We start from the raw sequence: 18,765 nt of genomic DNA, 5'->3' as shown, positions 1-18,765 counted from the left end.
AATGGTCCTAAAAATCGTGATTTTCGCAATTATAATGAAAATGAAAGTGATAGCGGTAGTGAAAATGATAATGATAATGATAGTGAAGATGAAGATGAAGACGAAAGCGAAGATGAAAGTGAAGATGAAAGTGAAGATGAAAATGAAAATCAAACACTACCTTATAACATTTTACCAAAGAATGTTAGGCCAGAGGTTTCATTTAAACTTCCAGATGACCACATTGATACACAATCGATAAATAAATCCATAATATCAATTAATAGTGAAAATTCATCAGATGGTGCTAAATATAATAAATTGACGTTAAACTCAATACCCAATGTAACTGAAATCTCTCAGATCGATATCAGTTTTTCTATTAATAAAAAAAATCTTGTGTCATCAATAACCGACAGGATTTATGATAAAAAAAGCTGGGATTTAATAAGTGATATTGATTTGAGTGGAAAGGAGCTAGTTTCATTGAATGATCTAATGAATTTATTGCCAAATCTCCGGACGTTGAATATCTCTAACAATATGATAAGGTTTTTGGATGGGTGTCCGAAAAAGATAGATTCGATTATTGGTGTAAATAATAAATTTGATGGAACATGTTCATTTTCTAAATATAGAGATTTGGAGTATTTGAATTTGATGAGAAATTCATTAGAAAATTTGATGAGTTTCAAGCAATTGATTCATTTGAAGGAGTTAAATGTTCGATATAATAAGATTAATGATTTATCAGGAATAGGGTATATTCAGAATTTGATTAAAGTTGATTTGAGAAACAATCGGATTAAAGAAGGTATCAATTTTAAGAAATGGAGACGATTGATTCATTTAGAGCAGATAGATTTGTCTAATAATAGAATTTTGGAAATCAAGGGGACAAAATATTTGAAAAAACTAAGGATATTAAAAGCCGATAATAATAGAATTGAAAAAGTCGAAAATGGGAGTGATAACGATAGCGATAGAGATGATGATAAAGAAACAAGATATTTGGGGAATAAGAATTTGAAGAAACTTAGTTTAAGGAATAACGAGATAAAACGAATTGACTGTGATAAATTTAGAAATTTAAGAGTGATTCGAATCAATGGGAATGTCAGACTTGAAAACAGTGAGAAACTTAAGAATTTAGAGGAGTTAGAGATCAATAATAGATATTATAGTATTGATAGTAATGGAAAAAAAGAAAAAGAAAAAGAAAAAGAAAAAGAAAAAGAGAAAGAGAAAGAGAAGGAAAAGGAAAAGGAAAATGAAAATAAATGGAATGGAATCGATACGATTTTGAATAAGATTGTTTATTTGAATACATCGATTAAGATATTGAATATTAGCAATACACTGATTGAAAGGCTTCCAGAGAAGTTTAATGAAAAGTATCCCAATATTGAAGCACTTTATTGTGTTTTCAATGAGATTCAAAGTTTTCAAGAGTTGACAAAGAGTGGGTTAAAGAATTGTAAATATTTGAAGAAGATTGATTTTCGATTCAATCCATTGAGTAAAGGGATATATTTGAATGAAGCCGAGAGGTTGTTGAAGATAAACTGCAATGCGTCGGATGATTCTGTTAAGAGCGATGAAAGTGAAGAGGGCGAAGAAGGTGGTACATGTGATAAAATTACAAGTATATATAAGGGAAAATACCAAAAAGAATGGGAAGTGAAAGATAAGGATTTCATAGAAAGACTAAGAAAACGAGATATTGAAATGTATAAGAAACGAGTTTACTACATGGGATGGATGTTTACACTGTATCCACGTCTAAAGTATTTGGATGGAATTTATGTTGATAATGATAAGCGGAAAGAAATCATGAAGGAATTTAAAAGACATTTCATTTAAAGAGGAGTAAACTCAAAAAGACAACCAAAGAAAAAAACCCAAAAAAGAAAAGAAAAGAAAAAAAAGAAAAAAAAGAAAAAAAAGAAAAAGAAAAAAAAAAAAGAAGCAATGCTAACTGTATAGAAATTCATAGACAATCCAAGAGAAAATAGTTTGAAAAGCAAGCTCAAACGTAGAATATGGGATAAGGAAAGAGTTAAGGAAACCAAGAGAGCCGTTGTAACGCAACTTTATCGAGGTGTTATTGTTGCTAAAAAGCAAGACAATCGCAAAGCAAAATGAAACTGAATCCGAGCGAAATCATCCTAAAGTACAGCCAACGCTAGCCAACTCAAAAGTAGGGCAAAAGCAGAGCAAAAACAGAGCAAACGAAGCAGTTTGGGACAAAAATGGTGCGCGGACTAGAATGCGCACTCCCAGCACAACCGGCCGGTGCTGAACGGAAGGCGCGTGTGTGTGAGCACAGAACGGGACAAAGCCGGCGCTGGAGGGGTGCTGACAGGTGTGGAGGGTGTGGAGGACAATAGAAGCCCCGTCGAAACAGAAAGAAATGGTAGGCGGGGCACGGAAGTGTTTGCGGAAACGAAACAATGCTGCATGGTCAGGTGCTGTGGTGGACACTGGCAGACGCGGAAGGGGGCCGGTGTTGAGAGTAAAACAAGCGCAGAGCAAGGGCAAGAAAAGAGCAGAAGGAGAAACAGCATGAGGCACAAGTGGTGCACCAAAGCATGGAGCACAATTTGTATAAATTGCTTATATTTTCCCTTTTCCTCTGCATTCTTCTCTTTCTCGATCGCTACTGTAATCTTCTTATCCTCAGACTGGATTATTAATAGAAATCATTACGAAACTTGTTTAAGATCAATTGGTTAGCAGGTTTGCTCTGATTCTATATTTAAACTTCAACGCATTTGAAATCGTATAAAATTTAGCATATTCCTCTTCAACATCAGAAACTCTTGGTTCATTATAAGCAGTCATTTTGATTCTTATACCGCTACATCTACTGGATCGATATATTCTCATACTACTTGATCGTTTACACCCATTCTCAATGGCAGGAAAGGTTTATGGTGTCTCCAACGGAAACATTTGGGATTGCTGCAAATGTGGAGTTAAGGACTATAACTTCTTCAAGGTTGGAGCTACATGTTTGAACTGTAACCACGATTGTTGTCCAAAGTGCCCAAGCAGACTAGGTACCGAGAAGTTGTACTATGATATCAATGACCTTTAGCAACCAGTAACCAGGTTTGGCTAGATATTGGTTCAATTGCTGATTCAAATACTAACTGGACTTTGGTTGATGTGTTTAAATGTTGCTTGGAAACAGTTCCAATTGTTTTATAATATAACGAATCATCTCAATTATGGGCAAGTCATGTTACATTAGTATTATCTGTTTATCTCGCTTTGTCGGCGACTCCTTTTGTTTTTGTTAGGTTTTTTGATGAGTTTAAGTATTGTATTATAAACTGCCCCTCTTTACTCCTATAATTGTTTCTTTCATATTTTTTTTTGTGTCTCATAGTGTTTTCTCTCATAGTTTTTTAGTTTTTTTTATAGTTTATTTCATATTATTCCTCTTATGTTTTCCGCATTTTGCGTTCATTTGCTAAACCCACTGTTTCTGCTTGCAAATCTGAAACAAAGCGCCGATTCGCCGTCCTGGACCTCTATTCACCGCTTTCTGCGCAGTTGTGTACTCACTTCTGCGTACACACGCATAACAAGCAACTGCTCCTTTAGGAAACCACCCTGCTGACCCATTGCACGTGTGATGACATAATCCATGTCCAGCGTCGCTACTCACCTCGCTCTTTATCGCACCGACCACTCTGCTGAATCTGCTGCTTGCTCCAAGACTCCACCACTCCATGGGCTCTTCTTTTCGTTTTTTTCCTGCTTCTGCTGAATCTGCTTCCTGCTTCCTCCTTCCTGCCTCCTGGACTTTCCTCTCCTTCAAATCTGCTCAATTTGTTTCTTTTCGACAAAAGGGTCTTTTTCCTGCCTTTTTTTTCTGCCTCTCAACTTAACCGCTGAAGCTCCAAATCATTTCCCCAATCCTCACTCAACTGACACTCTTTAATCCTACCAATTCTCCTTGCTTTTGATCATTTTAATCTTCTTGGTCAATTCTTTACAACTCTTATCACATTCACCACATTCACCTGTTTACTCACCACATTTCTTAGTCCCCAAGTTTCACATTTTATCTTTCCATATTTTTTTTGGTTTGAGTTTTTTTTTCAAATTACCTTCAAACCAATTTTAGATCATTTTCATATCATCTCTTATTATATCTTATCATATATTATTATATTATAATATTGTTATATTGTTATATTATATTATATTATATTATATCCTACTATAATATAACATTTTATAATATAACATTTTATAATATAATATAATATAATATAATATAATATAATATAATATAATATAATATAATATAATATAAAATAAAATATCACATCCGTATTCACATAAAATCATTCCCAACCTACTACAAAAATCATATCAAATCAAATTAAACCATATCAGTTTTTATCAACTTTGGAAAACGAATGGATAATGGTTGTATTTCAAGAGCTCCTTTACAAGAAGCAAGTCTAAATAACATCAACAATAATAACACAAATATTAAAAATATCAACACCAACAATAACAATATCAATGTCGGTATCAATATAAACAATGACAATATAAACAATAATTTATCACTCAATACTACTACTACTATTAATAACAACAACAACAACAACAACAACAACAATAATAATAATAATGAAAACATTGATAATACCAATAACTTCAACACTATTAATAAGAGTAATAACGACAATATAAAAAATATAAAAATTAAAGATTCCTACTTTAAATCCATTCACCAATTAAACCATTCAATCCCACCATTCCAATACCATTTCTCTTCAAAAAATTTAAAAAATCCAAAATATTCAAAATCTCATTCAACTAAAGTATTCCAAGATAACATTAATAATAATATTAGCAATAATAACCAAATCCAAAAAATTTATAATTCCTATAAATCCCAATCTCAATTTCAATCCCATGTTAACGCCAATATTAACGCTATTACTACCACTAACGCCGACACTCAGCAGGAAAAATACAATTCAGTTAGACTCCATGGTGAAGAACTAAAAGAATGGCAAAACCAATGGAAAGAAATCATGAGCCATTCAATAATCTACTTTGATACATCCAACCTTAAATCGATTTCTTCAAATTTCGAAAGAAAAATGTTGAACAAAAAAAGGGAAATAATCAAATTGCACTTCTTAAAATTAGGCTCCAAAATTAATGAATTTTTTGACTTAAACTATGTCACAATCATAATAACAACAAGAGACTACCAAAAAAACTCAATTTATCCTAAAACTGATATCTTCCACCATGCCTCAAAAATGAAAGTTTGGAATCTTGAAAAATCATTTAGATTCTTGAAAAATTTGAGTGAAATTCCTTCAAATTTTAAATCTTTCTACGACTATATCACTTCAAAATCTCAAAACTATTTGAAAAATTTACAATTATCTTCCTTATTGAAAAATGAAAATCTCTTAACAAATAACAACCCAAATAATACTATAACTAACAACAACAATAACAATAACAAAAACAAAAACGATAATCCTTCAACCAACAATAATTTTCATTTTTTCTCTTGCCCTTTCATTTTTTCTTATGACTTAAAACATAGATTTAGACCAATAATAATAAGAGAATGGAATGATGAGTTTAACGATGATAAAGAAAAAGAAACTAGAACCAATGAAAAAATTTCAAAAACTGAAAACGAAAACAATAATAATAACAATAATCAAAATCAAGATGATAACGGTGATAATGATGACAACGAAAAGACTGATCCTTGGCCAAAGCTTTATGCTTCAACTAATGGTAGATCCCCTTTTTTACCGGATCCCTCTTCCACATATTCAATTAAAAGACAAAAAGAAAGAAAAAGACAAATGATCTTAAAAAGAGAATATAGACAAAAATTAGTTCAAGTTAGTAATTTCGATTATATTCCCTCTACTATTTTTAGTGAAATTCTGTCCAATTTGTCCAACTTCGATTCAAACATAGTAACTATTTTATCCACTGAAGATTCAGAAAACTCAATTTTAATTCAAATTCAAAATCAAAATCAAAATCAAAATTCAGATAAAAATGTTAATTTTCATCTTAACACTAATATTAACCCTAATATTGTTTCTGATTCTAACACAAATCCAGATAGTAACTCTGGTGCTAATTCAAACGCTAAAATCAACTCAAATTCTATTTTAATTAAAAACAAAATCTTATCAAAAACAAATGATAAAGTTACAAATCAATATAATGCTTCAAATCTTTCTGGATCAAATTCAAACATCTCAAATAGCTCAATACCTAGAAAGAGAAGCAGAGATGAAAACTTAAAAGAAAGTATTAAAAATGAACTGAAACAACACATCAAGCTAACTCCTTCAAAAATATCAAAAATATCAAACCAAGATTTAAACTTAACTCAAAATTTTAAAAAACACTCTTTCTTTGAAATTGCTGAATCTGGTGTAAATCAATCAACGAGCACTATAAGAATCTCAACAAACACTTCAACTCAACAACCTAACACTAATAATCCTTATTCTTATAAAGTTGGCAATGGCTTAGGTCCAAATGTTTCCCAGGTTCAATCAAAAGAATTTAATTCTTTAAAAAGAAAATTATTTGAGAAAAAAAGGGTTAAAGAATTAAAAAATGATAAAAAAGCAATTAAAAAACAGGAAACAAATATTTCTAAAGAAAATATTTTTAATCAAATCATTCATAATAATAAATGCAAAATTGATAACAACGATGCGGCTGTTGTATTAACTAAAGACAACAAAACTGCAGAAGTTAATAATCCTAATGAAAATATAGATTCAAAAGAAATTAAAAATAAAACCAATAAAACCAATAGTACAAACAACAAAAATGTTAATATTAATAATAACAATAACAATAATTCTAAACCTAATGCTAAAATAACTAAAACTCAAGGGAAGGGTGGTGGTACTAATAAGAGAGATGGATATTGTGAAAATTGTCGAGTTAAATATGACGATTTTGAGGAACATATAAGTACTTCAAATCATAAAAAATTTGCTGAAAACGACAAAAATTTTAATGATATTGATTCTTTAATTGATCATCTTAGAAGAAAGCAAATGGTTTTAATATAACCTAAGTTAATTATTTTTTTTTAATTAAACAAACATATTTTTATACTTTCAAATATCTTTTATTGTCAGTTGTTTTTTGCACTAATTCTGGAAGGGGAATAAAAAAGAAAAAAAATAGAAAGAGTTAAAGAAAAAATATTTTTTATTACAAAAAATTATAAAACTACGAGGGTAATATCACAAAAACGAAAAAAATTTTCTTAGTATATAATATATAAAAGTTCCAAAGGAATTTTAAGGAAACATCTATATGAATTATATAGCTATCCTAATTTTTAATTTAATCTTTAATCTTTCTAATTTTTTTAATCATTCTAATCTTTTTTTTTGATTTTTGTATTTTTAATATTTATTTGTATTTATTGTATTTTTTATATTATTTTGTGTTTCGGATTTCTTTTATGAAGTGTCTTTCTTGAGCCGGTATGGAATATTGAGTATATTGAATGTAAGAATATAGATAATTGGATTGAAAAAAGCTGTTTGAAAAAATGGGATTAAACTTTTATATTTTTATGTTTATTTTTATTTCTGAGGAAAAGAATCAACCTTAATAATTTGATAAACAATAATTCAAACTGATCTTTAAACATGAATAGGAAGCCTTGAACTATAACAGCTTTTGATAACTGTGGTCCAATACCTTTCCATAAGCCTTTTAAGCCTTCAGAAGCATATAAAAAGGATAAACATTGTTGAAAGTTTTTGAAAACAAATTTTTTCTTTTTTGGAATGGTTACAGTGTTGCCATTTGAATCAGTTTTCTGTTCATTGAGGAGAACAGTAATTTCCTTTTTTTGAATCATTGCTTTTGAGACAATTAAAGGCTGGGTTATAACAGTTGCAATTAATTTGGCTAACATACCCAAAAATAAACTTTGAAGAGGTTTTAAATTTTTTTTTTTGGGGAAAAAAAGGGTTTTGGCTTTCTTATAAGATGAATAGGTTATTGAAGGATTTAATGTTAAAACCAAGGAGACTTTTAACCCAGACCAAAGACCAGTTATTCCATCATTTTTAACAATATGATTGGCTATTTTAAAAAAGGAGTTATTAACAGTTTCTTTGGATTTGGGTGTGGATTTATTGGTATCAATGTCAATATCAGCATTTTGCTTTTGACAGGTAGAGGGGTCATCAGACACAGTCGTTTGCTGCTTTGTCGATATTGTGGTGATTGGAGTAACTACCAACTGGCAAATAGCAGCAGCTAATATACCCAACAATAGCTCGATTGAAACAGAATTGATTTTACCATTGTGGCTTCTTTTATAGTTGTATAAAAGTTGGTGATAAACTTTCTTGATGATTGAGTACCAGAAAAAATAAACAAAGTTCATCGAGGCAGTGCTTAACAAAGAAGGGACTATGCCATAGTACAAGCTCCAGATGGAGTTGTTTTTGATATAAATCTTCTTGATACAATCTAGGGTGTCTCGATAGTAGTTCAAGTCATCATCTAGCAATTTCTTTGCTTCTTTGTCTTTGGGGTCATATTTTCTCTTTGGCTGGGTCTGGATCAAGGTTTTGGACAAATCCAAAGGATAAACGAGAGTGCTGGCAGTGACCGACGCAAGAGCACCAATGGCAGCCTTTTGAAAGGAGGAAAGCTTGTGGTTTGCAGCAGAAGATGTGGGCATGGTGATGGTTGTATCGAGGCTTTCTCAGCTCCAAGAGGCCTACGCTAGGAGAAAGCATTTTATATATCGTTATCAATGGGTGTGATAATATTCCCACATGAAGAAGCAAAAGTTGGAGAGCAGAAATACCGAGTGTGGAGGTGGCCCTCAAATGCAGCAAATACACACCGCATATTTGTGCAGGAGAACCGCAGATGTAGTACATATATATTGCATGGGCTGTGCATGAAGAGTGCATCTGCAGAAGAACTCCGGGGGCGCACATAATGCCGTTTTAGGTCAACCGTGGCGCATGAAAGGGCCCTCTGGGGCGCTCAAAGCAAAGGTCAGGTGCTGGCGCGGTGGTTGCGAGCGCTCAGAGCAGAGGAATACTGTTTCCACAGGGATTTCTCGCCACTAGCAGGGAGAAAAACTGGGAGCATTTCAAACAATTTTTCTGTGGTTCCTGTTTTGTTTTTCTGTTTTGTTATTCTTTTTCCTTTTTCCTTTTCTTTCTGCTTTCGTTTTCTGTTCAGTATCCAATTGTTGCTGCTGGCAGAATTTTCACTTTTATTTCGTAGTTTTATCTCTTTGCTTGTTTCTTTCCTGAAACTGTCAATCAATATCATAGTTAATATTGAACTTGTTGTTAATAACTAATATCCCAATCCCTCAATACATTTTCCCATACTTATACACAAAAATGGATGCCGATTCAACTAACAGATTTGTACCTGAACATCGTCGTACTCAATTCAAAAACAGTGGTAGATTTGGTTCTGAAGAATTACGTCGTCGTCGTGAAAATCAACAAGTCGAATTAAGAAAGCTCAAAAGAGATGAAACTTTAGCCAAAAGACGTAATTTACCTGAGCTTGCTTCAAATAATGAGTTTGTAGATTCTGACGATGATTCCGATAATGAAAACAATAATAATTTAACTGCCGCCAATAATGGCAACGATAACGATGACCAAGTCTTTTTGTTTGAATTGGATAAGGAATTACCAAAAATGATGGAACAAATTCGTTCTGATAACTTTGATTCTCAATTAGCTGCTACAACAAAATTTAGACAAATCTTATCAAGAGAAAATAATCCTCCAATTGATTTAGTTATTGATACTCAAGTGGTTCCAATCTTAGTTGGTTTCATGCGTGACCAGCCAGAAATGCTTCAATTAGAAGCTGCTTGGGCTTTAACCAATATTGCTTCTGGTACCTCAGAACAAACTAAAGTTGTTGTTGAAAATGGCGCTGTTCCTTTATTTGTCCAATTATTATACTCAAGCTCTTTAGACGTCAAAGAACAAGCCATTTGGGCTTTAGGTAACGTTGCTGGTGATTCCGCTAATTACAGAGATTTTGTTCTTAGTTGCAACGCAATGCCCCCTGTTTTAGCTTTATTTGATATCTCAAAGAATACTCTTACAAGAACCGCAACTTGGACTCTTTCAAATCTTTGTAGAGGCAAAAACCCTCAACCCAATTGGTCTTTTGTATCTGCAGCCTTACCAACCTTAGCTAAATTGATCTACTCTTTAGATGTTGAAACTCTTATTGATGCTTGTTGGGCAATCTCTTATCTATCTGATGGTCCAAGTGAAGCAATTCAAGCTGTTATCGATGCAAGAATCCCAACTAGACTAGTTCAATTACTAAACCATGAATCTCCTTTAGTTCAAACTCCAGCTTTAAGAGCTGTTGGTAACATCGTCACTGGTGATGATAAACAAACTCAAGTTGTCATCAATTGTGGTGTCTTGGATGCTCTTTTACCTCTTTTGTCCTCTCCAAAGGAATCCATTAGAAAAGAAGCCTGTTGGACAATTTCAAATATCACTGCTGGAAATACTGACCAAATTCAAGCCGTTATTGACGCCAATTTAATTCCTCCTTTAATCAAATTATTAGACTCCTCTGGTGATTATAAAACAAGAAAAGAAGCTTGTTGGGCTATATCAAATGCCTCTTCTGGTGGTTTAACCAAACCCGATCAAATCCGTTACTTAGTATCTCAAGGTTGTATTAAACCATTATGTGATTTGTTAGCTATAGCTGATAATAAGATCATAGAAGTCACTTTAGATGCCTTAGAAAACATCCTTAGAATGGGCGAAATGGATAAAGAAGCCTCGGGTGAGTCAATAAATAGATTCTCAGTTTTCATCGAAGATGCTGGTGGAATGAATAAAATCTTTGAATGTCAAAGAAACGAAAACGAAAAGATTTACCGAAAAGCTTATGACATAATCGATAAATATTTCCATGACGATGATGCTGTTGAGCTTAATAATGAATTAAGTCCCCAAGTCCAAGGTGACACCTTTGCCTTTGGTACTAATAAACCCGCTCAAGGTTTTGGCTTTTAATCGGTTAACTTAAATTAAGAGAAAAAGAAGAAGAAAACAAAAAAAATAAAAAATAAAAAATAAAAAATAAAAAATAAAAAATAAGAAATAAAAAATAAAAAATAACTGCCATACTCACCTTTAATTTTTTCTCTTTTGATATTAACAATAAATAATTTATTTCTATCAATCAATGAAATCACTTCTCATTAATTCAAAGAAAAAGATAAACTAAGATCAAAAAATTTATTCTATTTTGCTCATAATATCAACTTTCATAACCATTATCTGTTTGTTATCCATACTAAATTTATTATTTCCCTATACCTCTTTATCAAAAAAATTTTACTTATATTTGCAAAACTTTTATTAATAAAAACTCATTTGTTTGTTTTTATGATGTCAGTTCCTCCGTTTTAAAGAAGAGAGTCGTTTAGCAGGTTTTTCTGTTTTTAATTAATTTTTTATTACTTTTTGTCAAATTTTCCTGATTTCTATTTTAATTTTATTATTTATCTCATAACATTTTTTAATTTTTTGGTCATGTTATTTTCCCTTTTTTTTAACATTAGTTCATTTTTCAATTTTCTTTGAATTACATTTTTTTATGTCCTCATTTTTAGTTTCCTTTTAATTATTTTATTATATATATATCCCTTTATTATTTTATTAATCTACATTTTTCTTTAAGCTTAATTATCATCCATCTCTAATACCTTTTTTTTTCTCCTTTCTTTTATTTTTTGATTCATGTAACAGTTCGGTTATCTTTATTTTTTTTTTTTGAGTTCTTTAAAAGTTGGAAAAATTTTGTTTTATTATTTTATTTTATCATAATTTATTTGATAATTGAATTTTCTAATTGTTAATTGTTAATTAATAACTAAATAATTATCAAATAAAATAGGAAAAATCACAAAAAATCACAAAAAAAATGCAAAAAATACTTAAATGCACTTTTAGTTTTTAATTTTACTTCTTGATATATTGCGACTTTATAATGATTAATTAATGATTAGTTATAAAATTTGAGTAATAATAGAAAGATCAAAAACTCTAAATACTGTATATTTAAAAAAACATGAGAGAAACAAATAAAAAATAATGAAATCAAAGATATTAATGATTAATGAAAAATGATCAAGATGGTTATAAAAAAAAACACTGTGATTCAACTTATTTAAAATTTTTAGATTTTCTTCAAATCTTTTCAAGGCAACTTAAAAGAGTGGAAAAGTTTTCTCCATTTCTGCCACAGATTTTTCCAAATTCTCTTTATCAATTAATATCAAACTCAAATGAGGTTCAACACCGTAATTTGTGAAAACCCTTCTGGAATCAACTTCTTGTAAAACAGTGTCATAACTGTAAATTCCTTTTTTCAAGGCATATTTTTCTAAAATTATATCTTCATAATGAAAATATTCAAATTCTTGTTGATTTGCAGAATTCTTTTTTGTCTTTTTATGCTTCGATTTTGATTTTGACTTTGGTTTACTGGTAACAGAAGAATCCATCTCTATATCAGAATCAGAATCAGAATCATCAGATATCGCTGAATCAACCATCTTATATACTTTTGATAATATTATAAAGTATTTTAAATCAGAATCGTTTGTATTAGTTTCCTTAAGAAGAAACTTGAAAGCTGGAGTCATCACTTCAACAGGTAAATTAATCAATCTTTCATTTATAACTAGAGCAATAGTTTTAGAATCGTTTATCTGCAAAATTTTTTGAAATAGAATTAAAAATTCAGGACTCTTAATTGAGTTTTGCAACTTATTAATAATATATTCAACAACAGTCTTTAATGAAGGTTTGCTGGTATAATTTTTTAAATTTATTAAAGTTAATATTGCAAAGGGATCACTATCTGCTCCATCAGTCTTTATGGTTGTTCCGATGTTTGAATTTGAAGGGTCTAATATTATATCACTCAAGGAAGACAAGTCAAAATATTTATAATCGTCGCCAAATAGCTGTTTTAAAAAAGTTCTGACAGCATGAAAGTCAATCTTAGGATTCAAATTAAAGAAATCAAAGTCAACATTGACAATCTCTTCACCATTTGCATTTCTTTCAACATCTTGGTCGTCATCTGCAGACAGCTCATCTGAGGAGTCCAAATCAATACCAGAGCTGCTGTCTTCAGATATTTGCTCTTCTTCTTTGCGTTTGTTTCTGGATCTCTTGGGCATCTTTAAATATAACTATCGATATCTGCTTCTGATTTCAACCACCAAATCCAAATCAACTCAAAAAAATTGCAAAAAGCAAAAAATATTTTTTTCTCCAAGAACCAGAACAACGGCTCTCTCCGCGAAAGTAACTTTTGAGTATCGCACTTAAAATTACCATAAAAACGTGATATATCACGTGTTTGATTTTTCAATAGAAAAAAATCACAGTTTTTTTTTCATCTTTTTCTTCAGAATTTGAAGAAAAAACAGCTCCACCACTGTTTTTGATCACAGAACAATCTTTAAGATGAAAAGCGATATCTTGCACTTGGTAAAGCCTAGTTCTTTGGCCTCTACTGCTTTGTCTCCTTTGACTGTCAATGTCGTTATACAACCAACTGCGCTATTCTCGATATTTGAGGCTTCTTTACGTATTCAAGAAGGCAATTCAAGAGTGATTGGGACTTTATTGGGTTCACGTTCTGATGATAATTCTAACATTGATATCCGGGATGCTTATATTGTGCAACACAATGAACAAGGTGATAATGTTACAGTCAATGAATATAACCACAAGACTTTTTTGAACATATATAAAAAGACAAGTCCAAAAATTATGATTGTCGGATGGTTTTCCACTATTTCATCTTTAGACATTTATTCATCATTAATTAACAATTTCTATTTAGATGGCAATTACTCAATTCCAATTGTTCATTTAACTTTAGACTCAATTGATCCTTCGAGTAACCTACCAAGCGTTCCAAAATTTGATACTTATATTTCAACAATGGTTGGTAAATCTGCTGTAAATGATCAAAATTCAACTGTTTTTGTTCCAATTCCTCATACTTTAAACTACTCTTCTCAAGAAAAAAATTTATTATCTTGGGTATCAAAGGCAAAGGATCAATCAAATAGCTCTGTTCTTTTGCCATCAGGCCAATCAACTGAATTAATCAACTTATCAAACGATTTAAAAGATGTTGATGATTTAATAGACAAGGTTTCTAATTATGTATCACAAGTTGTTAATGGTGAAATCGAAGGAGATGATGAAGTTGGAAAATATCTCCTAAGTAATATACCTGCTTCCCCAAATAACCTAGGAATCAGTAAAATTGAACATCTATTCAATTCTCATATCCAAGATACTCTTATGCTTGAATATCTCGCTAGTTCTATTAAAACCCAAATTGAATTATCTGCTAAACTCACCACTGTCGTTTAATATTTTTGATTACATCTCTCTTCTTTCTTTTCTTTTCTTTTATCTTTATTTTTTTATTATTTATTTTTTTCTCATTTCCTCTATCGGGATAGGTTGCTTATACAGTATAATAAATTTTAATCTATATCGAAATTGTTACCCAAATTGTAATAGAAGATATAAATAAAAAATTAAAATATATAAATATAAGATTAGAATATATACATACATGTGTGTGTTCATTGAAGAATGCTCAATCCCATGATTTCATTCAGCTTGGAATGGTTTTTCTCTCATTAATAGTTTTAAATCGTTTTCAATAGAATTATAAACAATAAAAGTAATACCTCCACTCGTACTCACCTTAAGAAATCTTGGAAACCATCCACTCCAAAACTTTTTAGCCCCTTCTTCTGTAAATATTTTATAACAGCAATCTAATGAGTTTCGGTATAATATTCCAGCTCCATTTTTACTTTGTAACCTAGTTTTAATCACATCAAGGGGTTGAGTGATTCCAACAACTGCACCTGATGATATAACTCCAATTGCAAATGCTGCATGGCTAGATAGGCTTTCATTTGGATTGGGTAAAATTAACTGTTGTAACATATGATATGTTCCAAAACGAACTGCTGAATTAGCACATTGTCTCAATAATGTTATTCCTGAAGCTCTGGTGAAACCCCTAAGACCTTTAACTTGATATAACTCTTGAACAGCTGTGTAAAACAATCTAGATGGATTTTTATTCCATTTTTTAATCGCCGTGTTGTATGAATTATTCAGTTTAAGTATGTCATTTATATTTATTTCAGATTTTTTGGAATTAAAAATAATTTGATTACTTTTAGAAGCTGGATTTGAATTTTTTGATGCTTGTTTTATTTTTAAATTCTTAACTTCAGCTTCAATTTTATTAAATTTGATAGATTTATTGGTTTTATTAGCTTTATTCGCTAATTGATCTTGTTCCCTTTGATTTAAAACCACTGCATTTTCAACCATCAATGTCTTAATATTTTCAAAAGGAATTATCCATAAACTTTCAATAAATCCAGTCATCATCCCAGCAACGACTACTCTGGGTGCAGTCGTTTTCCCATTATCGTTAGCCATAAATTTACTAGCTGAGTTGAAAACAATAAAACGAGAACTTGCCTTTAAAGCATTTCCAAGATTTAATGCACCTAAACCAGCAAAATAATACTGGATCTTGGAAGGGTATTCGCATGCTAAAGAGGTTGGAGTTGATTTATGAAGTTGTTGTATTGTTTTAAGTGACTCAAATGGATCTATTTTTTAATTTAATGTTAGTCCAGAGGTCAAATTTAAGATAGAAGAATTTTCATTTCTATTGAAACATAAATTGTGAACTTACAGGTAAGTGTTGTTTGACCAATAGAAGCACCAACTCCAGCAATTATAGCAGTGATTAGATTTGATTCAATTTGCTGGAAAAGAAGCGGTTTAGTATAGTTAGTATATAGCTTTTCTTTTCATTAGCCAATAACATTAACACTAACATTAACATTATTAATTTAATCCTATAACTCATACCAAATCTCGACTTGGGGGACCATGTCCCAAACCCTTTGAATGCTTTCTATGAGGGTAGCTGTGAGAAGAAGATTCGTCTGACATTTTGATTATGGAGATATGCTTTTACTTTTAGTTGATGAGAGATTCGAAAGATCTCCAATGTAATTTGATTGAGCTAAAAAGTGCGGCAACAAAAGAGAAAAGCCCAAAGCGGAGCAACGTTCGTTTTGCTTTGTATTATTTTTCTTTACATTGCGCTACAACAAAAAACTACAATATTGCAATATTGAAAAGTGATCAAGTTATTTATTGAAATAACTATGTAGATTCTTTATGATTAAACACTAATACCTAGAGCCGATATTAGAATTAAAAGAATCAGTAAACTTGACTATATTCTATGAATTTTCCAAATGTTTTGCTCTAATTAATCAAGATACTTGATGAATATTCATTAGCTGAAAACTAAGAATATAAAAAGCATTGTATGCTTTATATCCCCCCAGAACCCAATATCCCTCGAAAGACAACTCAAACCCCTCAGAAGACACTAAAACCATCAGACAAAACGAAACTCAAAAAAAATGAAAATAAAAATCCAGATGGCACCAGTCTTTGCTTTTATTATCTCTGTAATAGTGGGATAATTATAAACTTTAAACCAAAAATAAGACTAAAAAAAAGTAAATCAGCCAATCAAAACCAACTAGGATACAAAAAATATCCCTAACTCCAAAAAAAAACATTTCAACCTAGTTTTTTCTGAGCATAAAACCACCAAAGTAAATTATATCACCAGTTCTTGGAATAAACCTCATTATATAAAAGTAAACTTGAGACAAACAGTTGAAATGATTCATTTGAGCTGCAGTATGGTTTTAACCGATTGTTTTAATTTTTTTTAGATAAATTTAATCTAAAGCTTATTGTATTATCCGACCATTATAACAAATTTCATTATATCTTCTATTACTTCTGTTTCTGTTGACTCTTTTAAATTAAAAATCCCATTAAAATTGCTGTCACTTTAAATTAAGAACTATTGCGTTAATGATAAAATTATCTCCATTATTGCCGTTTCATTGTTCTAATTACCATTATTAATATTGTTATCACCAAGTTAATTATCATCATTAGCTTTAATATTAAAGGCATTTTAATAACTATATAATACTATTGATATATTCTTTAACCATTAGTTGAGATCATTAATGTTTACCATTGAGCTTTAATACTTTTTTTTTATCTTAGCATCATATATAATAAACTTAACTTCGATATTGAATTCCTAACACCCTTATTATAGTTGACTATTTAAAATATTTAATATATCTTATGACTATGACTATGAGTATGAGTATAAATATGAGTATGAATATGAAGAGGAATTATTTATTTGAGACTCATTGATTTGAATAAAAAATTGTTGATATTGAAGATTTTTATAATTTTATAATTGGATAAATTTTTGATATAAATACAAATATTTTGAAAGATTGAATAGAGCTGACAAATTTTAACTATCTTTAATAGTTTTTTTTTTAAAAATCCTTTATAATTGAATTTGATATTTAAAATAAACAGATAAATGGATGAATAAATGGATAGAAATGAAAACAAATAAATGATATAGTAATTTAACTAAACAAAAATTGAAAGCAACAAGGAATTGAGAAGGAAATCAAACAGTGCATTGTGAGCACAATAGCTCTGATAAAACAAAACAAAGGGAAAAAAATGACATTTAACAAATACTTGGACTTCAAATTAAATTAAGGCAACCTGAAATTAGTGCTAAAATCAAAACTTGACAAGACAAAAAATTAAACTTTAATACAAACGGAAGAGAATGTCATTGACATAACAAGATACTATTGAGCTTGAGCAGAAAGACTTAAACTGCGGATTCAAAAGGGTTAAGCGCTACCATGTCTTTTTTGATCCTTCTATATGCTGATCTATTTGACTTCTAACTCATATTGATATTGCAGTACTAAAACAGTAATATATTCTGGAATTCGACTAATTGTTTTCTTACTTTAATTGCACATTTTCTTAAGCTTTTTCTTATATTTTTATTGAATGATTCAATATGACGGATCAAAACATTTTTAGTAAGCTTTTTACAAAAAAACAGACATACGTGTGTGGAGTAAATAAAATAGCTCCAAGTTATTTCTCATAGACAATTGGACTAGATTTGTGGAAGGAAAAAGGAAAAAGGAAAAAGCTGGACAAGACTGAAGGGAAAAGAACGCGATTTGGATAGGACTAAACCGAGAATATGACAAGAATGGTTTGGTGGACTATGCTGAACAATCTTTCATACATGTATGTGTTGAAGGTGGACTCAGAGGCTACTTTGCTATTTCATGGTGGATGAATTAGCGCTGAGATGGACGAGAAGAAAAGATAAGAAGGAAAGATAGGAAAGTAGGGGATGAAAGAGTATTTATATTGGTGGCAAGTGACTCCGTGCGGCACAGGGTAACCACAGACAGAACCATCTCTGTGGAACGCACACCGATTGTCCCACGTGATGTAATATGCGAACCAGACAGGTGGCTCTGAGCCAAGCGTGTGAGTTGCAGGGAAACAAGTACCAGGGGGGACGGTGAAGGAGGCGCGACAAAAACGGGGGAGAAGCGTGAGCAACAGAGGTCAAATATAGAAGCCTGGAGGCTGTCGCTGGACTTTTCTGTGGAGGAGGCTGTTGATTGACTTGTGCCCGTGCTTTTCGGTGCGCTGCGGCCGGTTGTTTCGGCTTGCCGTT

General features: G+C 31.0%; 8 protein-coding genes across 8 annotated transcripts; 4 read left to right on the top strand and 4 right to left on the bottom strand.

The window, feature by feature from the left end:
- Positions 1-321: 321 nt before the first annotated feature.
- On the top strand, positions 322-936 carry ASCRUDRAFT_25725 (outer arm dynein light chain 1; the record flags this gene model as incomplete). The annotated part of the gene is made up of 1 exon (XM_020189907.1): positions 322-936. A coding segment is annotated over one exon (615 nt), but the record flags the coding sequence as incomplete, so codon positions are not given.
- Positions 937-1,907: 971 nt separating this feature from the next.
- Positions 1,908-2,550, bottom strand: ASCRUDRAFT_77891 (uncharacterized protein). Its single transcript, XM_020194049.1, has one exon. The coding sequence runs from the start codon at positions 2,544-2,546 to the stop codon at positions 2,244-2,246; it is 303 nt and encodes a 100-aa protein (XP_020044718.1). The 5' UTR covers positions 2,547-2,550; the 3' UTR covers positions 1,908-2,243.
- Positions 2,551-5,045: 2,495 nt separating this feature from the next.
- ASCRUDRAFT_72592 (uncharacterized protein) lies at positions 5,046-7,088 on the top strand (the record flags this gene model as incomplete). Its single annotated transcript, XM_020192096.1, has 1 exon — positions 5,046-7,088. One exon carries the CDS (start codon positions 5,046-5,048, stop codon positions 7,086-7,088), a length of 2,043 nt encoding a protein of 680 aa, XP_020044717.1.
- Positions 7,089-7,585: 497 nt separating this feature from the next.
- ANT1 (Ant1p) lies at positions 7,586-8,728 on the bottom strand (the record flags this gene model as incomplete). Its single annotated transcript, XM_020194781.1, has 1 exon — positions 7,586-8,728. The coding sequence occupies one exon, from the start codon at positions 8,726-8,728 to the stop codon at positions 7,586-7,588; it is 1,143 nt and encodes a 380-aa protein (XP_020044716.1).
- A 512-nt stretch (positions 8,729-9,240) lies between these two features.
- SRP1 (karyopherin alpha) lies at positions 9,241-11,138 on the top strand. Its single transcript, XM_020194048.1, has one exon. The coding sequence runs from the start codon at positions 9,411-9,413 to the stop codon at positions 11,076-11,078; it is 1,668 nt and encodes a 555-aa protein (XP_020044715.1). The 5' UTR covers positions 9,241-9,410; the 3' UTR covers positions 11,079-11,138.
- Positions 11,139-12,045: 907 nt separating this feature from the next.
- On the bottom strand, positions 12,046-13,295 carry BCP1 (protein-transporting protein BCP1). The gene has a single exon (XM_020194047.1). It carries the CDS (start codon positions 13,256-13,258, stop codon positions 12,278-12,280), a length of 981 nt encoding a protein of 326 aa, XP_020044714.1. The 5' UTR covers positions 13,259-13,295; the 3' UTR covers positions 12,046-12,277.
- Positions 13,296-13,402: 107 nt separating this feature from the next.
- Positions 13,403-14,594, top strand: ASCRUDRAFT_120643 (uncharacterized protein). Its single transcript, XM_020188884.1, has one exon. It carries the CDS (start codon positions 13,548-13,550, stop codon positions 14,469-14,471), a length of 924 nt encoding a protein of 307 aa, XP_020044713.1. The 5' UTR covers positions 13,403-13,547; the 3' UTR covers positions 14,472-14,594.
- Positions 14,595-14,717: 123 nt separating this feature from the next.
- On the bottom strand, positions 14,718-16,094 carry ASCRUDRAFT_72587 (mitochondrial carrier; the record flags this gene model as incomplete). Its single annotated transcript, XM_020192095.1, has 3 exons — positions 14,718-15,745; positions 15,832-15,904; positions 16,011-16,094. 3 exons carry the CDS (start codon positions 16,092-16,094, stop codon positions 14,718-14,720), a joined length of 1,185 nt encoding a protein of 394 aa, XP_020044712.1.
- Between the last annotated feature and the right edge of the window lie 2,671 nt (positions 16,095-18,765).

Source organism: Ascoidea rubescens (assembly GCF_001661345.1).
Source record: "Ascoidea rubescens DSM 1968 unplaced genomic scaffold ASCRUscaffold_18, whole genome shotgun sequence".
NCBI classification, from domain to species: domain Eukaryota; kingdom Fungi; phylum Ascomycota; class Saccharomycetes; order Ascoideales; family Ascoideaceae; genus Ascoidea; species Ascoidea rubescens.
This window is presented reverse-complemented; position numbering and strand designations above follow the sequence as displayed.